The sequence below is a fragment of the Myxine glutinosa genome, chromosome 7 (genome assembly GCF_964187855.1).
Source record: "Myxine glutinosa chromosome 7, kmMyxGlut1.1, whole genome shotgun sequence".
Taxonomy (NCBI): Eukaryota; Metazoa; Chordata; class Myxini; order Myxiniformes; family Myxinidae; genus Myxine; species Myxine glutinosa.
The window spans coordinates 91,381,455-91,404,078 of record NC_136267.1 but is presented as its reverse complement, the minus strand read 5'-3'; the positions used below and the strand labels follow the sequence as shown (position 1 = coordinate 91,404,078).

The 22,624-nt window shown below is 41.7% G+C and overlaps 1 protein-coding gene across 1 annotated transcript in view; it reads right to left on the bottom strand.

Moving 5' to 3' along the window:
* Positions 1-9,971: 9,971 nt before the first annotated feature.
* LOC144893074 (uncharacterized) overlaps positions 9,972-22,624 on the bottom strand; it is a 58,917-nt gene continuing 46,264 nt past the window's right edge. The window contains exons 3-4 of the mRNA XM_078782704.1: positions 20,000-21,573; positions 9,972-10,469 (exon numbers count right to left, since the gene is read on the bottom strand). Of these exons, the coding sequence (XP_078638830.1) occupies positions 10,467-10,469; positions 20,000-21,573 (1,577 nt within the window). The 3' untranslated portion in view covers positions 9,972-10,466. The remainder of the gene's footprint in view (positions 10,470-19,999; positions 21,574-22,624) is intronic.

Here is a 22,624-nt window from a genome sequence, read left to right as displayed (position 1 = left end):
TCGTATGAAACTTGGTGGACAGGTTGAGTGTATGATATGGAGGAAATGATTAGATTTTGGTGAAGATTTGAGAATTTTTAAGTGATTCTTCACCATTTAAAGGGCTAAAAACTATATGTATAGCACGATATCCCAAAAAGTAAGACGGATTCGTATGAAACTTGGTGGACAGGTTGAGTGTATGATATGGAGGAAATGATTCGATTTTGGTGAAGATTTGAGAATTTTTAAGTGATTCTTCACCATTTAAAGGGCTAAAAACTATATGTATAGCACGATATCCCAAAAAGTAAGACGGATTCGTATGAAACTTGGTGGACAGGTTGAGTGTATGATATGGAGGAAATGATTAGATTTTGGTGAAGATCTGAGAATTTAAAGTGATTCTTCACCATTTAATGGGCCAAAAACTATATGTACAGCGCGATATCCAAAAAAGTTAGACGGATTCGTAGGAAACTTGGTGGACAGGTTGAGTGAATGATATAGAGGAAATGATTAGATTTTGGTGAAGATTTGATAATTTTTAAGTGATTCTTCACCATTTAAAGGGCTAAAAACTATATGTGTAGCGCGATATCCCAAAAAGTAAGACGGATTCGTATGAAACTTGGTGGACAGGTTGAGTGTGTGACATGGAGGAAATGATTAGATTTTGGTGAAGATTTGAGAATTGAAAAATGATTCTTCACCATTTTAAGGGCTAAAAACTATATGTATAGCACGATATCCCAAAAAGTAAGACGCATTCGTATGAAACTTGGTGGACAGGTTGAGTGTATGATATGGAGGAAATGATTAGATTGTGGTGAAGATCTGAGAATTTAAAGTGATTCTTCACCATTTAATGGGCCAAAAACTATGTATAGCACGATATCCCAAAAAGTAAGACGGATTCGTATGAAACTTGGTGGACAGGTTGAGTGTATGACATGGAGGAAATGATTAGATTGTGGTGAAGATCTGAGAATTTCAAGTGATTCTTCACCATTTAATGGGCCAAAAACTATGTATAGCGCGATATCCCAAAAAGTAAGACGGATTCGTATGAAACTTGGTGGACAGGTTGAGTGTATGATATGGAGGAAATGATTAGATTTTGGTGAAGATTTGAGAATTTTAAAGTGATTCTTCACCATTTAAAGGGCCAAAAACTATATGTGTAGCACGATATCCCAAAAAGTAAGACGGATTCGTATGAAACTTGGTGGACAGGTTGAGTGTATGATATGGAGGAAATGATTCGATTTTGGTGAAGATCTGAGAATTTTAAAGTGATTCTTCACCATTTAAAGGGCTAAAAACTATATGTATAGCGCGATATCCCAAAAAGTAAGACGGATTCGTATGAAACTTGGTGGACAGGTTGAGTGTATGATATGGAGGAAAAGATTAGATTGTGGTGAAGATCTGAGAATTTAAAGTGATTCTTCACCATTTAATGGGCCAAAAACTATATGTACAGCGCAATATCCCAAAAAGTTAGACGGATTCGTATGAAACTTGGTGGACAGGTTGAGTGTATGATATGGAGGAAATGATTAGATTTTGGTGAAGATTTGAGAATTTTTAAGTGATTCTTCACCATTTAAAGGGCTAAAAACTATATGTATAGCACGATATCCCAAAAAGTAAGACGGATTCGTATGAAACTTGGTGGACAGGTTGAGTGTACGATATGGAGGGAATGATTAGATTGTGGTGAAGATCTGAGAATTTAAAGTGATTCTTCACCATTTAATGGGCCAAAAACTATATGTATAGCGCGATATCCCAAAAAGTAAGACGGATTCGTATGAAACTTGGTGGACAGGTTGAGTGAATGATATAGAGGAAATGATTTAGATTTTGGTGAAGATTTGAGAATTCTAAAGTGATTCTTCACCATTTAATGGGCCAAAAACTATATGTATAGCGTGATATCCCAAAACGTGAGACGGATTCGTATGAAACTTGGTGGACAGGTTGAGTGTATGATATGGAGGAAATGATTAGATTTTGGTGAAGATCTGAGAATTTAAAGTGATTCTTCACCATTTAATGGGCCAAAAACTATATGTGTAGCGCGATATCCCAAAGAGTTAGACGGATTCGTAGGAAACTTGGGGGACAGGTTGAGTGTATGATATGGAGGAAATGTTTAGATTTTGGTGAAGATTTGAGAATTTTAAAGTGATTCTTCACCATTTAAAGGGCCAAAAACTATATGTATAGCACCATATCCCAAAAAGTAAGACGGATTCGTATGAAACTTGGTGGACAGGTTGAGTGTGTGACATGGAGGAAATGAATAGATTTTGGTGAAGATTTGAGAATTTTAACGTGATTCTTCACCATTTAAAGGGCTAAAAACTATATGTCTGGCGCGATATCCCAAAGAGTAAGACGGATTCGTATGAAACTTGCTGGAAGGTTGAGTGTATGATATGGAGGAAATGATTAGATTTTGGTGAAGGTTTGAGAATTTTAAAGTGATTCGTCACCATTTAAAGGGCCAAAAACTATATGTATAGCGCGATATCCCAAAAAGTAAGACGGATTCGTATGAAACTTGGTGGAGAGGTTGAGTGTATGATATGGAGGAAATGATTAGATTGTGGTGAAGATCTGAGAATTCAAAGTGATTCTTCACCATTTAATGGGCCAAAAACTATATGTATAGCGCAATATCCCAAAAAGTAAGACGGATTCGTATGAAACTTGGTGGACAGGTTGAGTGTATGATATGGAGGAAATGATTAGATTTTGGTGAAAATTTGAGAATTTTAAAGCGATTCTTCACCATTTAATGGGCCAAAAACTATATGTACAGCGCGATATCCCAAAAAGTGAGACGGATTCGTATGAAACTTGGTGGACAGGTTGCGTGTATGATATGGAGGAAATGATTAGATTTTGGTGAAGATCTGAGAATTTAAAGTGATTCTTCACCATTTAATGGGCCAAAAACTATATGTATAGCGTGATATCCCAAAAAGTGAGACGGATTCGTATGAAACTTGGTGGACAGGTTGAGTGTATGATATGGAGGAAATGATTAGATTTTGGTGAAGATCTGAGAATTTAAAGTGATTCTTCACCATTTAATGGGCCAAAAACTATATGTATAGCGTGATATCCCAAAAAGTGAGACGGATTCGTATGAAACTTGCTGGAAGGTTGAGTGTATGATATGGAGGAAATGATTAGATTTTGGTGAAGGTTTGAGAATTTTAAAGTGATTCGTCACCATTTAAAGGGCCAAAAACTATATGTATAGCGCGATATCCCAAAAAGTAAGACGGATTCGTATGAAACTTGGTGGAGAGGTTGAGTGTATGATATGGAGGAAATGATTAGATTGTGGTGAAGATCTGAGAATTCAAAGTGATTCTTCACCATTTAATGGGCCAAAAACTATATGTATAGCGCAATATCCCAAAAAGTAAGACGGATTCGTATGAAACTTGGTGGACAGGTTGAGTGTATGATATGGAGGAAATGATTAGATTTTGGTGAAAATTTGAGAATTTTAAAGCGATTCTTCACCATTTAATGGGCCAAAAACTATATGTACAGCGCGATATCCCAAAAAGTGAGACGGATTCGTATGAAACTTGGTGGACAGGTTGCGTGTATGATATGGAGGAAATGATTAGATTTTGGTGAAGATCTGAGAATTTAAAGTGATTCTTCACCATTTAATGGGCCAAAAACTATATGTATAGCGCGATATCCCAAAAAGTTAGACGGATTCGTAGGAAACTTGGGGGACAGGTTGAGTGAATGATATAGAGGAAATGATTAGATTTTGGTGAAGATCTGAGAATTTTAAAATCATTCTTCACCATTTAAAGGGCTAAAAACTATATGTATAGCACGATATCCCAAAAAGTAAGACGGATTCGTATGAAACTTGGTGGACAGGTTGAGTGTATGATATGGAGGAAATGATTAGATTGTGGTGAAGATTTGAGAATTCTAAAGTGATTCTTCACCATTTAAAGGGCCAAAAACTATATGTATAGCGTGATATCCCAAAAAGTGAGACGGATTCGTATGAAACTTGGTGGACAGGTTGAGTGTATGATATGGAGGAAATGATTAGATTTTGGTGAAGATCTGAGAATTTAAAGTGATTCTTCACCATTTAATGGGCCAAAAACTATATGTACAGCGCGATATCCCAAAAAGTGAGACGGATTCGTAGGAAACTTGGTGGACATGTTGAGTGTGTGACATGGAGGAAATGATTAAATTTTGGTGAAGATCTGAGAATTTAAAGTGATTCTTCACCATTTAAAGTGCCAAAAACTATATGTATAGCACGATATCCGAAAAAGTAAGACGGATTCGTATGAAACTTCACCGGTGGACAGGTTGAGTGTGTGATATGGAGGAAATGATTAGATTTTGGTGAAGATTTGAGAATTTTAAAGTGATTCTTCACCATTTAAAGGGCCAAAAACTATATGTACAGCACGATATCCCAAAAAGTAAGACGGATTCGTATGAAACTTGGTGGACAGGTTGAGTGTATGATATGGAGGAAATGATTCGATTTTGGTGAAGATCTGAGAATTTTAAAGTGATTCTTCACCATTTAAAGGGCTAAAAACTATATGTATAGCGCGATATCCCAAAAAGTAAGACGGATTCGTATGAAACTTGGTGGACAGGTTGAGTGTATGATATGGAGGAAAAGATTAGATTGTGGTGAAGATCTGAGAATTTAAAGTGATTCTTCACCATTTAATGGGCCAAAAACTATATGTACAGCGCAATATCCCAAAAAGTTAGACGGATTCGTATGAAACTTGGTGGACAGGTTGAGTGTATGATATGGAGGAAATGATTAGATTTTGGTGAAGATTTGAGAATTTTTAAGTGATTCTTCACCATTTAAAGGGCTAAAAACTATATGTATAGCACGATATCCCAAAAAGTAAGACGGATTCGTATGAAACTTGGTGGACAGGTTGAGTGTATGATATGGAGGAAATGATTCGATTTTGGTGAAGATTTGAGAATTTTTAAGTGATTCTTCACCATTTAAAGGGCTAAAAACTATATGTATAGCACGATATCCCAAAAAGTAAGACGGATTCGTATGAAACTTGGTGGACAGGTTGAGTGTATGATATGGAGGAAATGATTAGATTTTGGTGAAGATCTGAGAATTTAAAGTGATTCTTCACCATTTAATGGGCCAAAAACTATATGTACAGCGCGATATCCAAAAAAGTTAGACGGATTCGTAGGAAACTTGGTGGACAGGTTGAGTGAATGATATAGAGGAAATGATTAGATTTTGGTGAAGATTTGATAATTTTTAAGTGATTCTTCACCATTTAAAGGGCTAAAAACTATATGTGTAGCGCGATATCCCAAAAAGTAAGACGGATTCGTATGAAACTTGGTGGACAGGTTGAGTGTGTGACATGGAGGAAATGATTAGATTTTGGTGAAGATTTGAGAATTGAAAAATGATTCTTCACCATTTTAAGGGCTAAAAACTATATGTATAGCACGATATCCCAAAAAGTAAGACGCATTCGTATGAAACTTGGTGGACAGGTTGAGTGTATGATATGGAGGAAATGATTAGATTGTGGTGAAGATCTGAGAATTTAAAGTGATTCTTCACCATTTAATGGGCCAAAAACTATGTATAGCACGATATCCCAAAAAGTAAGACGGATTCGTATGAAACTTGGTGGACAGGTTGAGTGTATGACATGGAGGAAATGATTAGATTGTGGTGAAGATCTGAGAATTTCAAGTGATTCTTCACCATTTAATGGGCCAAAAACTATGTATAGCGCGATATCCCAAAAAGTAAGACGGATTCGTATGAAACTTGGTGGACAGGTTGAGTGTATGATATGGAGGAAATGATTAGATTTTGGTGAAGATTTGAGAATTTTAAAGTGATTCTTCACCATTTAAAGGGCCAAAAACTATATGTGTAGCACGATATCCCAAAAAGTAAGACGGATTCGTATGAAACTTGGTGGACAGGTTGAGTGTATGATATGGAGGAAATGATTCGATTTTGGTGAAGATCTGAGAATTTTAAAGTGATTCTTCACCATTTAAAGGGCTAAAAACTATATGTATAGCGCGATATCCCAAAAAGTAAGACGGATTCGTATGAAACTTGGTGGACAGGTTGAGTGTATGATATGGAGGAAAAGATTAGATTGTGGTGAAGATCTGAGAATTTAAAGTGATTCTTCACCATTTAATGGGCCAAAAACTATATGTACAGCGCAATATCCCAAAAAGTTAGACGGATTCGTATGAAACTTGGTGGACAGGTTGAGTGTATGATATGGAGGAAATGATTAGATTTTGGTGAAGATTTGAGAATTTTTAAGTGATTCTTCACCATTTAAAGGGCTAAAAACTATATGTATAGCACGATATCCCAAAAAGTAAGACGGATTCGTATGAAACTTGGTGGACAGGTTGAGTGTACGATATGGAGGGAATGATTAGATTGTGGTGAAGATCTGAGAATTTAAAGTGATTCTTCACCATTTAATGGGCCAAAAACTATATGTATAGCGCGATATCCCAAAAAGTAAGACGGATTCGTATGAAACTTGGTGGACAGGTTGAGTGAATGATATAGAGGAAATGATTTAGATTTTGGTGAAGATTTGAGAATTCTAAAGTGATTCTTCACCATTTAATGGGCCAAAAACTATATGTATAGCGTGATATCCCAAAACGTGAGACGGATTCGTATGAAACTTGGTGGACAGGTTGAGTGTATGATATGGAGGAAATGATTAGATTTTGGTGAAGATCTGAGAATTTAAAGTGATTCTTCACCATTTAATGGGCCAAAAACTATATGTGTAGCGCGATATCCCAAAGAGTTAGACGGATTCGTAGGAAACTTGGGGGACAGGTTGAGTGTATGATATGGAGGAAATGTTTAGATTTTGGTGAAGATTTGAGAATTTTAAAGTGATTCTTCACCATTTAAAGGGCCAAAAACTATATGTATAGCACCATATCCCAAAAAGTAAGACGGATTCGTATGAAACTTGGTGGACAGGTTGAGTGTGTGACATGGAGGAAATGAATAGATTTTGGTGAAGATTTGAGAATTTTAACGTGATTCTTCACCATTTAAAGGGCTAAAAACTATATGTCTGGCGCGATATCCCAAAGAGTAAGACGGATTCGTATGAAACTTGCTGGAAGGTTGAGTGTATGATATGGAGGAAATGATTAGATTTTGGTGAAGGTTTGAGAATTTTAAAGTGATTCGTCACCATTTAAAGGGCCAAAAACTATATGTATAGCGCGATATCCCAAAAAGTAAGACGGATTCGTATGAAACTTGGTGGAGAGGTTGAGTGTATGATATGGAGGAAATGATTAGATTGTGGTGAAGATCTGAGAATTCAAAGTGATTCTTCACCATTTAATGGGCCAAAAACTATATGTATAGCGCAATATCCCAAAAAGTAAGACGGATTCGTATGAAACTTGGTGGACAGGTTGAGTGTATGATATGGAGGAAATGATTAGATTTTGGTGAAAATTTGAGAATTTTAAAGCGATTCTTCACCATTTAATGGGCCAAAAACTATATGTACAGCGCGATATCCCAAAAAGTGAGACGGATTCGTATGAAACTTGGTGGACAGGTTGCGTGTATGATATGGAGGAAATGATTAGATTTTGGTGAAGATCTGAGAATTTAAAGTGATTCTTCACCATTTAATGGGCCAAAAACTATATGTATAGCGTGATATCCCAAAAAGTGAGACGGATTCGTATGAAACTTGGTGGACAGGTTGAGTGTATGATATGGAGGAAATGATTAGATTTTGGTGAAGATCTGAGAATTTAAAGTGATTCTTCACCATTTAATGGGCCAAAAACTATATGTACAGCGCGATATCCCAAAAAGTGAGACGGATTCGTAGGAAACTTGTAGTCTAGTAGGAAGACTAGGTCCCCCTGCACCCCCCGGAGATATACTTCTAATCAGTGTTTCTAGATTGGAAAAAATGTGTAGAAAATGACTAGCTATGGCCCCAAGCTGAAAAAATGTCCCACATACCATTTTTATGCAAAAGTAGAGTTGAGGGGTCTTTGAGGGCTTCATCGAGGTGCTCTCGGTTGCAAGACTGGGTCATTCTGAGAAGCACAGCAGGGTCAGAGATCATGATGTTCTCCTCCTCAGTGAATCTCTCCATCAACAGCCTCTCCATTGCCTCACACACTGTTTTGAGGCAAAAGAGGGACTTTGCGTAGGCCTTTCCACTGAGAACACCTTTGAGAGATCCACTTGTTACTAGTTGTGCCTCAAAGAGAATCTCTGCATATCCAGAACCACGCATCTTGTGTCCAGTGAGCATCCCGATGTAGTTCATGGATGTGTGGAAGGGTCCAATCGTTACTACATGACTAGCAAATTCATTTGGCCAGCGCCAGATGATGGGAAGGGCTTTCATGCAGACACCCAGATCAAATGTATTCAGGACCCATCTCTGACCCACCTCAGCAGTTGCTGCCTCGGAACGCTTCAGTAGCTCACGAACAACTGCGTTGTCTGTGATCGGTTGGTGGATAGGCGTGCAGTAGTCGACTGTTGATTTGCTGGGTGGGGGAGAACCAGTTGCAGAGGTGAAACCCCCTAGCCCAGGCACAGGCTGCAGGCCACAGCTTCCGATGTATCTGATGAAGAGCCAGATGTAGTACTCTTGCATCGTAGTGGCATAGACTGTGTCATTCTCTGCTGGCGGTGTGAATGATGAGCCTTCAGGGAACTTCGGGCCAACGCGAGTAAAGTGCAAGGGTGGGAGAGTTTTTGGTGTGTCGACCTTCAGGCTACGCTGTTGTGACCTATTGATGGTAGGTAGCATTCGGTCCTTGCTGCTCTCGAACCCGGGCTTGACCTCCTGCACCATGATTCCTCCAGCACTGTTTACAATGTTGCTGCCGTGCACACTGGTAGTGGTTTTATTCAAGTTGTCCCACTCACAGTGGAATACAAGGTTGCCCTCTCCTGTCACAATTTGTGGTGTACGATAAGTTGAGACTTCATCCAGGACCTTGGCGAGAGCAGTTTCCAACTCCAAGGCGAAATCGTAGCTCTCAGAGTGTCCAAGCCTGTGTAGTATTGTGGTGAGCTGTTTGCTTCGGAACAGGTGCCTTACAGTCACACAGAGGAGAATGTGCTTTGGTAACTTCCATTTTCCATCTGACACTGCACGGCACAGATCTTGTCCAATGGAGAAGACCAGACGCTTCACCTTTTCTGTCTCGATGCCCTCCTTGCCAGTCATTAGCACGCTGAGAAAGCGGACAAGGTCTGGAGGTAGGATGTCTTCAGGATTGAGCTCCATGTCTTCAGCTGTTGGTGGCCATGGTTGGTCTTTACACTCTCTGAAAGCCTGTAGAATACCCTGGCGAAGTTGGAGGGCAACATTTTGGTTCTTGTTTGTGCTTCCGAGTGTGAATGCTCGTGCGAGAGCATTGGAAACTGTTATGTTTGAGCTGTGCACAAGCCAGAAAGAAATGACATCATATTTGTCATGATCAACCTTCGTGAAGTGGATATGCTCCTTGATTGGGTCATTCTGTAGGCGTTTCAGTAGTTTCTCTGACTGATAATTTGAGTTCTCATATCCATTCAGTTTCAGTTCCTCGACATAGAGCAAGCGCAAGGAAGAAAGCTGTAGAACTTTATTCTGCTGGATGACCTGGGTTTGAATGTGTTCCAGTACTGAGTTGAATGCCTTTTCATGGGCGGCTGACATGCAAGCCTGCTCCTTTGGTGCTTCGGCTCTGTGAATCGCACGCTCATAGTTGTAGAATGCTGTGCGGAAAGCTTTAAAACATGACGGATGGTGTTTGGCCTCACATGCAAAGAGGTCTTTGTTTTTCACCTTTCGATGGAGTCGATAGAGACCCATTTTCTCAGCCCGTGTTTCGATTTGCTCCCATGCATTTTCTTTGTTTTTAAAGGATGGGAAGGTTGTAGGCCTCTCAGTATTGCGATGAGCATCTTTGGTCTCAACTTTCTCACAAAATATACACTCTGGCGGGAAGATGGGTTCAGCAGAACCTCCTGGTTTACGAGGAGAGTGATGCCATGATGAGGTTGATGGCCCTGGTTCTGTATCATCTCCCAGACGATGAAAGTGGCGGACAAAGTGCTTATAACACTTGCTGTGATATCCTACTCTTTCTAGGTCATCAGGAAGAGTTGCCGGGATCTGATCACATACTGATTGCATACGACATGGGGAGTCATGCGGTTGGTTGAGACGTCTATCCCGGATCTTTTGAAGCAGTTGCAGTTTTTCTGAAGCAGATCCTTTAATTTTACGGAGGGGCGTGAAATCCCCATGATCAGACATGGATGGTACATGAAGGATGCATGTAGGAGGAGAGCTTTGGGCTGCAGGTTCTACACTCCGTTTTCTTTTGGGCATGCTTGCTGTCGATGTCTACCATCACTGTTAAATGACAAATAAGAAATCACGAATGATGTTAAAAGTGCCTGTGAAAGGAGGCTCTGAGTTTTCAGTGAGGTAACAGAGGTTCTGAGTCATGTTCTACACTAGGGTACTTTTTAGCTGACTAAACCATGTTTAGTGGCATCAAAAGTGCTAATAGCTAAAACATCTAAATTCTTCCACACTAACGTTAGCTATCTAGGCCAATGAAACATTGTGCTAAGTTACTGTAGCTAGCTCAGCTGTCGTGCCTCTTTCTGGTTCAATTCATATACAGAAGTCAACAGATATGTCTCATGTTTGGCATTAACAAAAGTTTAAGTTACACCGACATTAGGAACATACTGTACATAGATGAGGCTAGCTTTAACGTTAGCTAACATGGTGCTAGCTGGCTCAGCTGTTATTCTGCCTGTTTATGATTTCATGCAGAAACTGAAGTCAAGAGTGTGAGTAACATTATAGTTAGCATCTTACCTGGCTAGATTGGAGGATGAATACCAAGAACAACACACAGATGGAATGGAAGACTGAACTTTCAACTGAGGTATTCAATAACATCAACGTTACCAATTGATACGAGCGCGCGACATTACCAATTGATACGAGCGCGCGAGCGCGCATGTTACATGGATGGAAATGTAAAATGGCAGCTATAGCAGCACTAATTTGGATCTCTAGTCTGTCATTTCTGCACTGTGATTGGATAACATAAAAAAATATGTTTGGGAGTTAACAGCAGGAGTTGGTAGATTTTACGTGGGCTGGGTGAGAAACCTTTAAATAAGCAAGTGAAAATCTCTTGCAATACAAAGTCAATGGTGGGAAGAAAAGTTGAGTGGTACCAATGTTACTGCCAATGTCCCGCCCCTATGCAAGACTCAGGAGCATCTTGTTGACATTTAACCTTGAAAATACCTGGGTTTAGACCCCTTATGTACCATGTTAAGTTATCTGCAGTATTAACGTATCCTTATCATTTGTAAAACTGATTATTTTGTAATTACAGCATTAATATGCATACTAGTATACCATAGACACATGTAATCATGTTATGAATAGTTCTATCATGATCTATGCCCTTCAAAACATGGGTCTAGACACCTTCATTTTTCAATTATCTGCAATATTGGCTGAGATATGTCAAAAATCGTTTTTTTGATAATGGCAGCAGTAATTTGCATAAAAATGGTATGTGGGACATTTTTTCAGCTTGGGGCCATAGCTAGTCATTTTCTACACAGTTTTTCCAATCTAGAAACACTGATTAGAAGTATATCTCCGGGGGGTGCAGGGGGACCTAGTCTTCCTACTAGACTATTGGTGGACATGTTGAGTGTGTGACATGGAGGAAATGATTAAATTTTGGTGAAGATCTGAGAATTTAAAGTGATTCTTCACCATTTAAAGGGCCAAAAACTATATGTATAGCACGATATCCGAAAAAGTAAGACGGATTCGTATGAAACTTGGTGGACAGGTTGAGTGTGTGATATGGAGGAAATGATTAGATTTTGGTGAAGATTTGAGAATTTTAAAGTGATTCTTCACCATTTAAAGGGCCAAAAACTATATGTACAGCACGATATCCCAAAAAGTAAGACGGATTCGTATGAAACTTGGTGGACAGGTTGAGTGTATGATATGGAGGAAATGATTAGATTTTGGTGAAGATTTGAGAATTTTAAAGTGATTCTTCACCATTTAAAGGGCCAAAAACTATATGTATAGCACGATATCCCAAAAAGTAAGACAGACTCGTATGAAACTTGGTGGACAGGTTGAGTGTATGATATGGAGGAAATGATTCGATTTTGGTGAAGATCTGAGAATTTTAAAGTGATTCTTCACCATTTAATAGTCCTTGAGCCAACCGGCCATTTTTTGAAGTGAATGCTCCGGCGGGGGGAGTAATTCTCATTATGATTTTCCATTAGACCAATGTCTCAAGTGTCAGAAAAGGTGTGATGGACATCTGAGAACGGTAGCTTAGTGCCCGGATGGACGCCATCTTTGAAACCACCCAGCTCGAAAATGCCCATTTGGTGGGGTACATTGTTGCACGTGTATCTGGACTTCTATACTAGCTATCGATGTGCGGTTGACGACTAAATATACGTCCGATGTGTACCGTCTAAATAAAAAATAATATGAAGCATTTTGTTTTAGATTAATTATTATAAAAATCAATTATCGAAAAAAAATCATATATTTTTCAATATTTTATTATTAGACTTGTACTTTTTTTAGTGAAACAACACTGGTATGATTTTCCAAATTATGCATTGTGCTACACCGTTTATCTGTCTATAAAAATAACTCAAAAACTAAAACATATCATCCACCACGAGTTTACACAAAAAATATATGAAAAGGCATGCACTTTCCACAAACCGAAACTATGTCAGTTGGAATTTCCCGCCGATAATCAACCCACAGAACCCAGTGCCGAAAGTGACGTCAGTCTATTCTATATCTATATTCTATATTCTATATCTCAGTCTGAGATTTGTTGCGGTGACCTGATTAATTTCTGAGGGGGGGGGGGGGGGGGTGGCTTAAGAACTAAAAGTGAACATGTTAGATGGCGCCACATACAACTCTATTATAGAGTTGTATTGTGGCGCCATCTAACATGTTCACTGACTTGGATGAGTATGTCTATGTAAGCTGGCGAGCTTTTCGGATATCGGAGTAATCTAACGTCAGTCTTTTTGTTCTTTCAGCTGAGATGGCCGGTGTCGAGGCGAAACGGGCGAAGATTGAACCTGAGTCCGGAACGTGCATCCTGTGCAGCAAGAAGTCGCCACTCTCTGAACTAAGCAAGGCAGCGGGCAACAGTTCTTGGAAGACATTGTGTGACGCAGCCGCAGTTAGAAACTTTTATCCAATTCTAAAGCTAGTCCAAGAAGGCGCAGTTGAACTTCCTAATATTCCAATATTATACCATAGGGCTTGTAGATCAGACTTCACTCACAAAAACCACCTAGCTACTTTGACCAATGCAGCTAGAAGTTCTTCAGTTGATACTGGCGATGCGGTGCGACGGCGATCATCACGGGAAGAGACAGGATCAACTTCAACGGTCTACGATGATAAATGCATTTTTTGCCAGCGTGCTTCAAAATTCATAAAAGGCAGTCGTACCCGTGAAACAGTTGTCTTGGCTGTTGAACTTCGAGCAGATAAGACAATAAGAGATGCTGCGACAGCTCGCAATGATGAGAGAGTTTTGGCATTGACTACACGAGATATGGTTGCAGCTGAGGCTCACTACCACTTCTCCTGCTATAGAAACTACACACGGCCCCAAAAACCTCAAGTAGAAACTGACATTGAAGATAATATCGAGAAAAAAGAAATGATACGATGTATATTCAATTTCATTCGCACTGACTTGTTCTTGAACCCGAGGATTGTTCCAATAGTTGATGTTGCAACAGATATCCTGTCTTCAGATACATTTTCAGTTGATGTTCGTGACTCCATCAAGAAGAATCTGCAGCGCACATTACAAAGAGAGTTTGGAGAATCGCTCATCTTCTTCAATGTGAAACACCGTGTATACTTGATGCCCGATAATCTGACAAAGCGAGAGATTGCTGCAGAGTGCGTAAACCTGAAAGCAGAAGTGAAAGCATTTGAACGAACGGACGGTGAAAGTAACATTGTGCGTGCAGCTACTTCACTGCGACACCAGATCAAAGATGCTCATTACAATGAACGTTGGCCGCCTCAGCCAGCAGAACTCACTTCAGATTACGTGAAGATACCAGATTCTCTTCGTGTATTTCTGCATACTTTGATTTGCGGGAGTGGGGGTAGCTCTGCGCGTGCCGACACACTGGTATGGTCGATGGCTCAAGATATCATCAATGCTGTACACCGGGGTACCATCAGAACATCGAAGCATGTCCTACTTCCGTGGGTCATGAAAACGCTCACCGGTAATACAGAGGTCATCAGAATATTGAATCGACTCGGGCACGGATGTTCGTACACAGTTCTGGAAGAAATCGAGACAGCGCTATGCATAGACAAATTAGCAAGTGTGGAGAAAGATACAGTACCACTTCCGTCACATGTGCACCCTTCGGTCCCGACTGTATTAGCATTCGATAACATCGACAGGCTAGAGGAATCGCTGAGTGGTGGCGGAACATCGCATCGCGTCAACGGTATCATCGTCCAACCGAAGTCGCAGTCGTGTTTGCCGCCCCAACCTCCATCGGCAGTATCCAAAGCAGATAAGAAGCGATCTATCCCGTCATCCAGCGATTTAGTTCCAATATACAGCGGTGGGAAACGAGAGGGCCCACCTGCAATCAAGCCTGCAGATCTTTCTGACACTCTTGCAGGCGCAACATCCCTTGCGCAGCGCCGAAATCACGTATGGATTATGACTCTCATGCTGGAACCATGCGACCAGACAATCAGTTCGTGGACTGGTTTCAACATCATGACTAGAGATCGTGTTCAGGTGACGGAAGATGTAGTTGGCTACCTGCCGACTATAAACGCGCCTGCCACAGATATGGCAACAGTGCAAGAAATCCTCAGAGAAGCTCTGAACATCATGTCATCACTTCAGCTTGAGCGTATACCGGTGGTGCTAGACCAGGCACTATTTGCTAAGGCGACCGAAATAGCATGGAAAGATGTCGATCGATATGGAAGAATCGTGCTCATGATGGGGAACTTCCATACCATCTGTAACTTCATGTCGAGCATTGGGAAAATGTTTGGAGATGCAGGCCTTCGGGATGTAGCTGTTGAGTCAGGAGTAATCGCTGAAGGTTCCATCAACAGGGTTCTGGAAGGCAAGCAATACAACCGTGCTGTGCGACTCCACAAGTTGATGTACGGGGCACTAATGCGCATCATTTGGAAGGGCTTCCAGGTGTGGATAGAAAGCAATCATCCTGACAAGGAACCCCAGATTCGAAGCACTGACCTCAAAATTCGCAGCATCAAGGAGGATGTTTGCCACGAGACTCTCGCTGCTGCTCTCGATGATGATTCATGTGTACAGAGCTTTGACATGTTCGCGAAATACCTACATTTTCTGCGAACCAAACATGGAGACCTGGCTCGCTTCTGGATGATGTATATTGATATGGTAGAGACCCTGCTGGGGTTGATTCGTGTGGATAGAGAAGGCCACTGGATGCTTCACTTGACTTGTGTCAGAAGAGTGATCCCTTGGTGTTTCGCAATGAACAAGGTGAACTATGCTAGATATCTACCAGTGTACTATGCACAGATGACGCAACTCCACGAAACATGCCCCGAGTTGTACAGGCATTTCAATCAAGGCTACTTCTCCGTACAGCTTAGACCAGCGAATCCATTTGCCAGAATCGCTGTTGATCAGACAACAGAAGAAACAGTAAACAAAGATACGCAAACAGCTGGAGGAACACGAGGTTTTAGTCTTCGACAAGGGGCTGTGTCACGATACTATCTAACTGCAGAAAATTGGGCTACTGCACTGAGGCAACTACGAGAAACTATCCTTGTGAATGGCAGCGACACATCTCACGCCAAGCACCCTGACTTGTCTACTTCTCGCATCAAACGTGATGAGTCTGGCGTCACAGCTATCTGTGATCTACTGGAAAATGACTGGACCAATCCATTCGCCGATGATCCGTCATGTCTTCTCAGTATATCTACCGGAGCGGCTGCGAGGGAGGACGTTTCTAATGACCTACTCAACACCCTGCAAAAGGGGGAAGTGGCATATCAAAGCTTCCAGAAACGTCTTGAAGAGGGAACAGGCTTTCATGACACATTGAACAAGCTAAACTTGAAGACCTTTGGTAAGATCAAGCAGAAAGTTGTGAAGGGCACAAACAAGGAGATCGTCCTGAGAGCTGACAGACAACTGTTTGCCACCATGATACTCATCGCCAAGACAAGGAACCTCGACATGCAACTTGTCCTTTGTCACCCACTAGGGCCGTTACCATGGTCTTTGGCAAACGTTGATGGGTCAATGAAAAAAACGAACAAAGCTGCACTTGCGAAACACATGGAAGGTCTTGTGGAACCAGCCGAGAACGTTGACAAGCGAAGTGCAACAATAATTGATGCGATGGCTCTCATACAAAAGATGCATGGCGAGAACGACACGTTCGAAGAACTATCTGACCGCATCCTTGCTGCAGCGCTTCACGCTGGTCAAGGCAGTGAGCGCATCGATGTTGTCTTTGACACATACACAGAAGAATCCATCAAAGCAGCTGAGCGTGTGAACCGCGGTTCAAATGAAGGCATCAGTTTCAGCGAGATCAGACCCGCACACAAAATCATGAACTGGCGGCGTCTCCTTGCTTGCAGCCAGACAAAGGAGAAACTGGTTGTGTTTCTGGCGGAGTCGTGGAAACATGAAACAAATCGCGAAAAGCTAGGCAACAGAACACTGTATGTCACCTGTGGTGAAAAATGTCTGGTACTGACCCGCGATAGGTGGAAGTTGGTGCAAGCACTCGAATGTAGCCACGAGGAAGCAGACACGCGTATGTTTCTCCACGCAAAGCACGCCGCTACCCACTACAAGACGATCATCTTAGTGGCAGATGACACCGACGTTCTGATCATCAGTCTTCATCTCAGCAGAACCATCGATAGTCAGCTCTTCATCAGACGAGGAACAAAGGTTCGAGTCAGAATGATCGACGTTGGAAAGTTGGCTGCGGTATTGGGGTCTGGAGTTTGCAGTGCATTGCCAGGGCTTCATGCATGGAGCGGGTGTGACACTGTGAGTGCTCTGGCTAGCCAAGGAAAGATAAAGGCTTTGAAGCTTGTGCAAGCGAATGAGCTGTATCTTCAAGCATTCACAGATCTGGGATCTTCGTGGAATGTACCAACAGACGTCTTCAATAGCATTCAGGCCTTCACGTGTCAGCTGTACGCCAAGAACACGAAGATCGTCGGTGTTAATTCGCTCCATTATCACATGTTCTGTGCAAAGAAGGGCCAGATCGAATCTGGACAATTGCCGCCTTGTGAAGACTCCTTGATGCAGCATACGCTTAGGGCCAACTATCAGGCGGCTATCTGGCGACGCAGCCTTGAAAACCTACCAGACGTCCCAACACCATCAGCAGGACATGGTTGGGAACTCGATGATGGTGGTTCGCTCACAATCCGATGGATGGCGGGTCTACCAGCTCCAGATGTCGTCTTGAATCTCATCTCATGCACATGCAGAAGGACGTGTCGACCGTCAGATTGCTCCTGCATACTGAATGGGTTGAAGTGCACTGTTGTGTGTAAGCTGCAGGGATGCTCCAACATGGTGCAGGATGATGCTATCGTGGCTCAGGATGCCAATGACTCTGATGGCGACTCTGATGATTAACTTTGTGTGCACTGTATATTGTATAGCATATGTTGTTCTCTATTATAATGCAGGCCAAATTGCCTGAAAATCTTTATAGACAGATAAACGGTTTAGCAAAATGTATAATTTGGAAGATCATACCGGTGTTATTTGACTAAAACATGACATGTTCAATGATACCTCCGCTTGCTTATTAGGAATATACATCGTATGGTGTTAAAATCAGCTCCATACGTCTTTCCAAACTCTAGTAATGAATAATTAATATAATTGGCGGCCATTTTGAAATCCAAGATGGCCACCAAAGTGCAGATTTCCTATGTAACAATTTCCGCCTGCTTATTAGATATCGTATGGTGTTAAAATCCTCTCCGTACGACATTCCTAACTTGCGTTATCGTCAGAATAGATAATGCCAGCGGCGGCCTAAGTCATTTTATGCCTCTTTACATTTATTTGTTGTAAACTCGTGGTGGATGATATGTTTTAGTTTTTGAGTTATTTTTATAGACAGATAAACGGTGTAGCACAATGCATAATTTGGAAAATCATACCAGTGTTGTTTCACTAAAAAAAGTACAAGTCTAATAATAAAATATTGAAAAATATATGATTTTTTTTCGATAATTGATTTTTATAATAATTAATCTAAAACAAAATGCTTCATATTATTTTTTATTTAGACGGTACACATCGGACGTATATTTAGTCGTCAACCGCACATCGATAGCTAGTATAGAAGTCCAGATACACGTGCAACAATGTACCCCACCAAATGGGCATTTTCGAGCTGGGTGGTTTCAAAGATGGCGTCCATCCGGGCACTAAGCTACCGTTCTCAGATGTCCATCACACCTTTTCTGACACTTGAGACATTGGTCTAATGGAAAATCATAATGAGAATTACTCCCCCCGCCGGAGCATTACTTTTGATCTGGCTCAAGGACTATTAAAGGGCTAAAAACTATATGTATAGCGCGATATCCCAAAAAGTAAGACGGATTCGTATGAAACTTGGTGGACAGGTTGAGTGTATGATATGGAGGAAAAGATTAGATTGTGGTGAAGATCTGAGAATTTAAAGTGATTCTTCACCATTTAATGGGCCAAAAACTATATGTACAGCGCAATATCCCAAAAAGTTAGACGGATTCGTATGAAACTTGGTGGACAGGTTGAGTGTATGATATGGAGGAAATGATTAGATTTTGGTGAAAATTTGAGAATTTTAAAGCGATTCTTCACCATTTAATGGGCCAAAAACTATATGTACAGCGCGATATCCCAAAAAGTGAGACGGATTCGTATGAAACTTGGTGGACAGGTTGCGTGTATGATATGGAGGAAATGATTAGATTTTGGTGAAGATCTGAGAATTTAAAGTGATTCTTCACCATTTAATGGGCCAAAAACTATATGTATAGCGTGATATCCCAAAAAGTGAGACGGATTCGTATGAAACTTGGTGGACAGGTTGAGTGTATGATATGGAGGAAATGATTAGATTTTGGTGAAGATCTGAGAATTTAAAGTGATTCTTCACCATTTAATGGGCCAAAAACTATATGTACAGCGCGATATCCCAAAAAGTGAGACGGATTCGTAGGAAACTTGTAGTCTAGTAGGAAGACTAGGTCCCCCTGCACCCCCCGGAGATATACTTCTAATCAGTGTTTCTAGATTGGAAAAAATGTGTAGAAAATGACTAGCTATGGCCCCAAGCTGAAAAAATGTCCCACATACCATTTTTATGCAAAAGTAGAGTTGAGGGGTCTTTGAGGGCTTCATCGAGGTGCTCTCGGTTGCAAGACTGGGTCATTCTGAGAAGCACAGCAGGGTCAGAGATCATGATGTTCTCCTCCTCAGTGAATCTCTCCATCAACAGCCTCTCCATTGCCTCACACACTGTTTTGAGGCAAAAGAGGGACTTTGCGTAGGCCTTTCCACTGAGAACACCTTTGAGAGATCCACTTGTTACTAGTTGTGCCTCAAAGAGAATCTCTGCATATCCAGAACCACGCATCTTGTGTCCAGTGAGCATCCCGATGTAGTTCATGGATGTGTGGAAGGGTCCAATCGTTACTACATGACTAGCAAATTCATTTGGCCAGCGCCAGATGATGGGAAGGGCTTTCATGCAGACACCCAGATCAAATGTATTCAGGACCCATCTCTGACCCACCTCAGCAGTTGCTGCCTCGGAACGCTTCAGTAGCTCACGAACAACTGCGTTGTCTGTGATCGGTTGGTGGATAGGCGTGCAGTAGTCGACTGTTGATTTGCTGGGTGGGGGAGAACCAGTTGCAGAGGTGAAACCCCCTAGCCCAGGCACAGGCTGCAGGCCACAGCTTCCGATGTATCTGATGAAGAGCCAGATGTAGTACTCTTGCATCGTAGTGGCATAGACTGTGTCATTCTCTGCTGGCGGTGTGAATGATGAGCCTTCAGGGAACTTCGGGCCAACGCGAGTAAAGTGCAAGGGTGGGAGAGTTTTTGGTGTGTCGACCTTCAGGCTACGCTGTTGTGACCTATTGATGGTAGGTAGCATTCGGTCCTTGCTGCTCTCGAACCCGGGCTTGACCTCCTGCACCATGATTCCTCCAGCACTGTTTACAATGTTGCTGCCGTGCACACTGGTAGTGGTTTTATTCAAGTTGTCCCACTCACAGTGGAATACAAGGTTGCCCTCTCCTGTCACAATTTGTGGTGTACGATAAGTTGAGACTTCATCCAGGACCTTGGCGAGAGCAGTTTCCAACTCCAAGGCGAAATCGTAGCTCTCAGAGTGTCCAAGCCTGTGTAGTATTGTGGTGAGCTGTTTGCTTCGGAACAGGTGCCTTACAGTCACACAGAGGAGAATGTGCTTTGGTAACTTCCATTTTCCATCTGACACTGCACGGCACAGATCTTGTCCAATGGAGAAGACCAGACGCTTCACCTTTTCTGTCTCGATGCCCTCCTTGCCAGTCATTAGCACGCTGAGAAAGCGGACAAGGTCTGGAGGTAGGATGTCTTCAGGATTGAGCTCCATGTCTTCAGCTGTTGGTGGCCATGGTTGGTCTTTACACTCTCTGAAAGCCTGTAGAATACCCTGGCGAAGTTGGAGGGCAACATTTTGGTTCTTGTTTGTGCTTCCGAGTGTGAATGCTCGTGCGAGAGCATTGGAAACTGTTATGTTTGAGCTGTGCACAAGCCAGAAAGAAATGACATCATATTTGTCATGATCAACCTTCGTGAAGTGGATATGCTCCTTGATTGGGTCATTCTGTAGGCGTTTCAGTAGTTTCTCTGACTGATAATTTGAGTTCTCATATCCATTCAGTTTCAGTTCCTCGACATAGAGCAAGCGCAAGGAAGAAAGCTGTAGAACTTTATTCTGCTGGATGACCTGGGTTTGAATGTGTTCCAGTACTGAGTTGAATGCCTTTTCATGGGCGGCTGACATGCAAGCCTGCTCCTTTGGTGCTTCGGCTCTGTGAATCGCACGCTCATAGTTGTAGAATGCTGTGCGGAAAGCTTTAAAACATGACGGATGGTGTTTGGCCTCACATGCAAAGAGGTCTTTGTTTTTCACCTTTCGATGGAGTCGATAGAGACCCATTTTCTCAGCCCGTGTTTCGATTTGCTCCCATGCATTTTCTTTGTTTTTAAAGGATGGGAAGGTTGTAGGCCTCTCAGTATTGCGATGAGCATCTTTGGTCTCAACTTTCTCACAAAATATACACTCTGGCGGGAAGATGGGTTCAGCAGAACCTCCTGGTTTACGAGGAGAGTGATGCCATGATGAGGTTGATGGCCCTGGTTCTGTATCATCTCCCAGACGATGAAAGTGGCGGACAAAGTGCTTATAACACTTGCTGTGATATCCTACTCTTTCTAGGTCATCAGGAAGAGTTGCCGGGATCTGATCACATACTGATTGCATACGACATGGGGAGTCATGCGGTTGGTTGAGACGTCTATCCCGGATCTTTTGAAGCAGTTGCAGTTTTTCTGAAGCAGATCCTTTAATTTTACGGAGGGGCGTGAAATCCCCATGATCAGACATGGATGGTACATGAAGGATGCATGTAGGAGGAGAGCTTTGGGCTGCAGGTTCTACACTCCGTTTTCTTTTGGGCATGCTTGCTGTCGATGTCTACCATCACTGTTAAATGACAAATAAGAAATCACGAATGATGTTAAAAGTGCCTGTGAAAGGAGGCTCTGAGTTTTCAGTGAGGTAACAGAGGTTCTGAGTCATGTTCTACACTAGGGTACTTTTTAGCTGACTAAACCATGTTTAGTGGCATCAAAAGTGCTAATAGCTAAAACATCTAAATTCTTCCACACTAACGTTAGCTATCTAGGCCAATGAAACATTGTGCTAAGTTACTGTAGCTAGCTCAGCTGTCGTGCCTCTTTCTGGTTCAATTCATATACAGAAGTCAACAGATATGTCTCATGTTTGGCATTAACAAAAGTTTAAGTTACACCGACATTAGGAACATACTGTACATAGATGAGGCTAGCTTTAACGTTAGCTAACATGGTGCTAGCTGGCTCAGCTGTTATTCTGCCTGTTTATGATTTCATGCAGAAACTGAAGTCAAGAGTGTGAGTAACATTATAGTTAGCATCTTACCTGGCTAGATTGGAGGATGAATACCAAGAACAACACACAGATGGAATGGAAGACTGAACTTTCAACTGAGGTATTCAATAACATCAACGTTACCAATTGATACGAGCGCGCGACATTACCAATTGATACGAGCGCGCGAGCGCGCATGTTACATGGATGGAAATGTAAAATGGCAGCTATAGC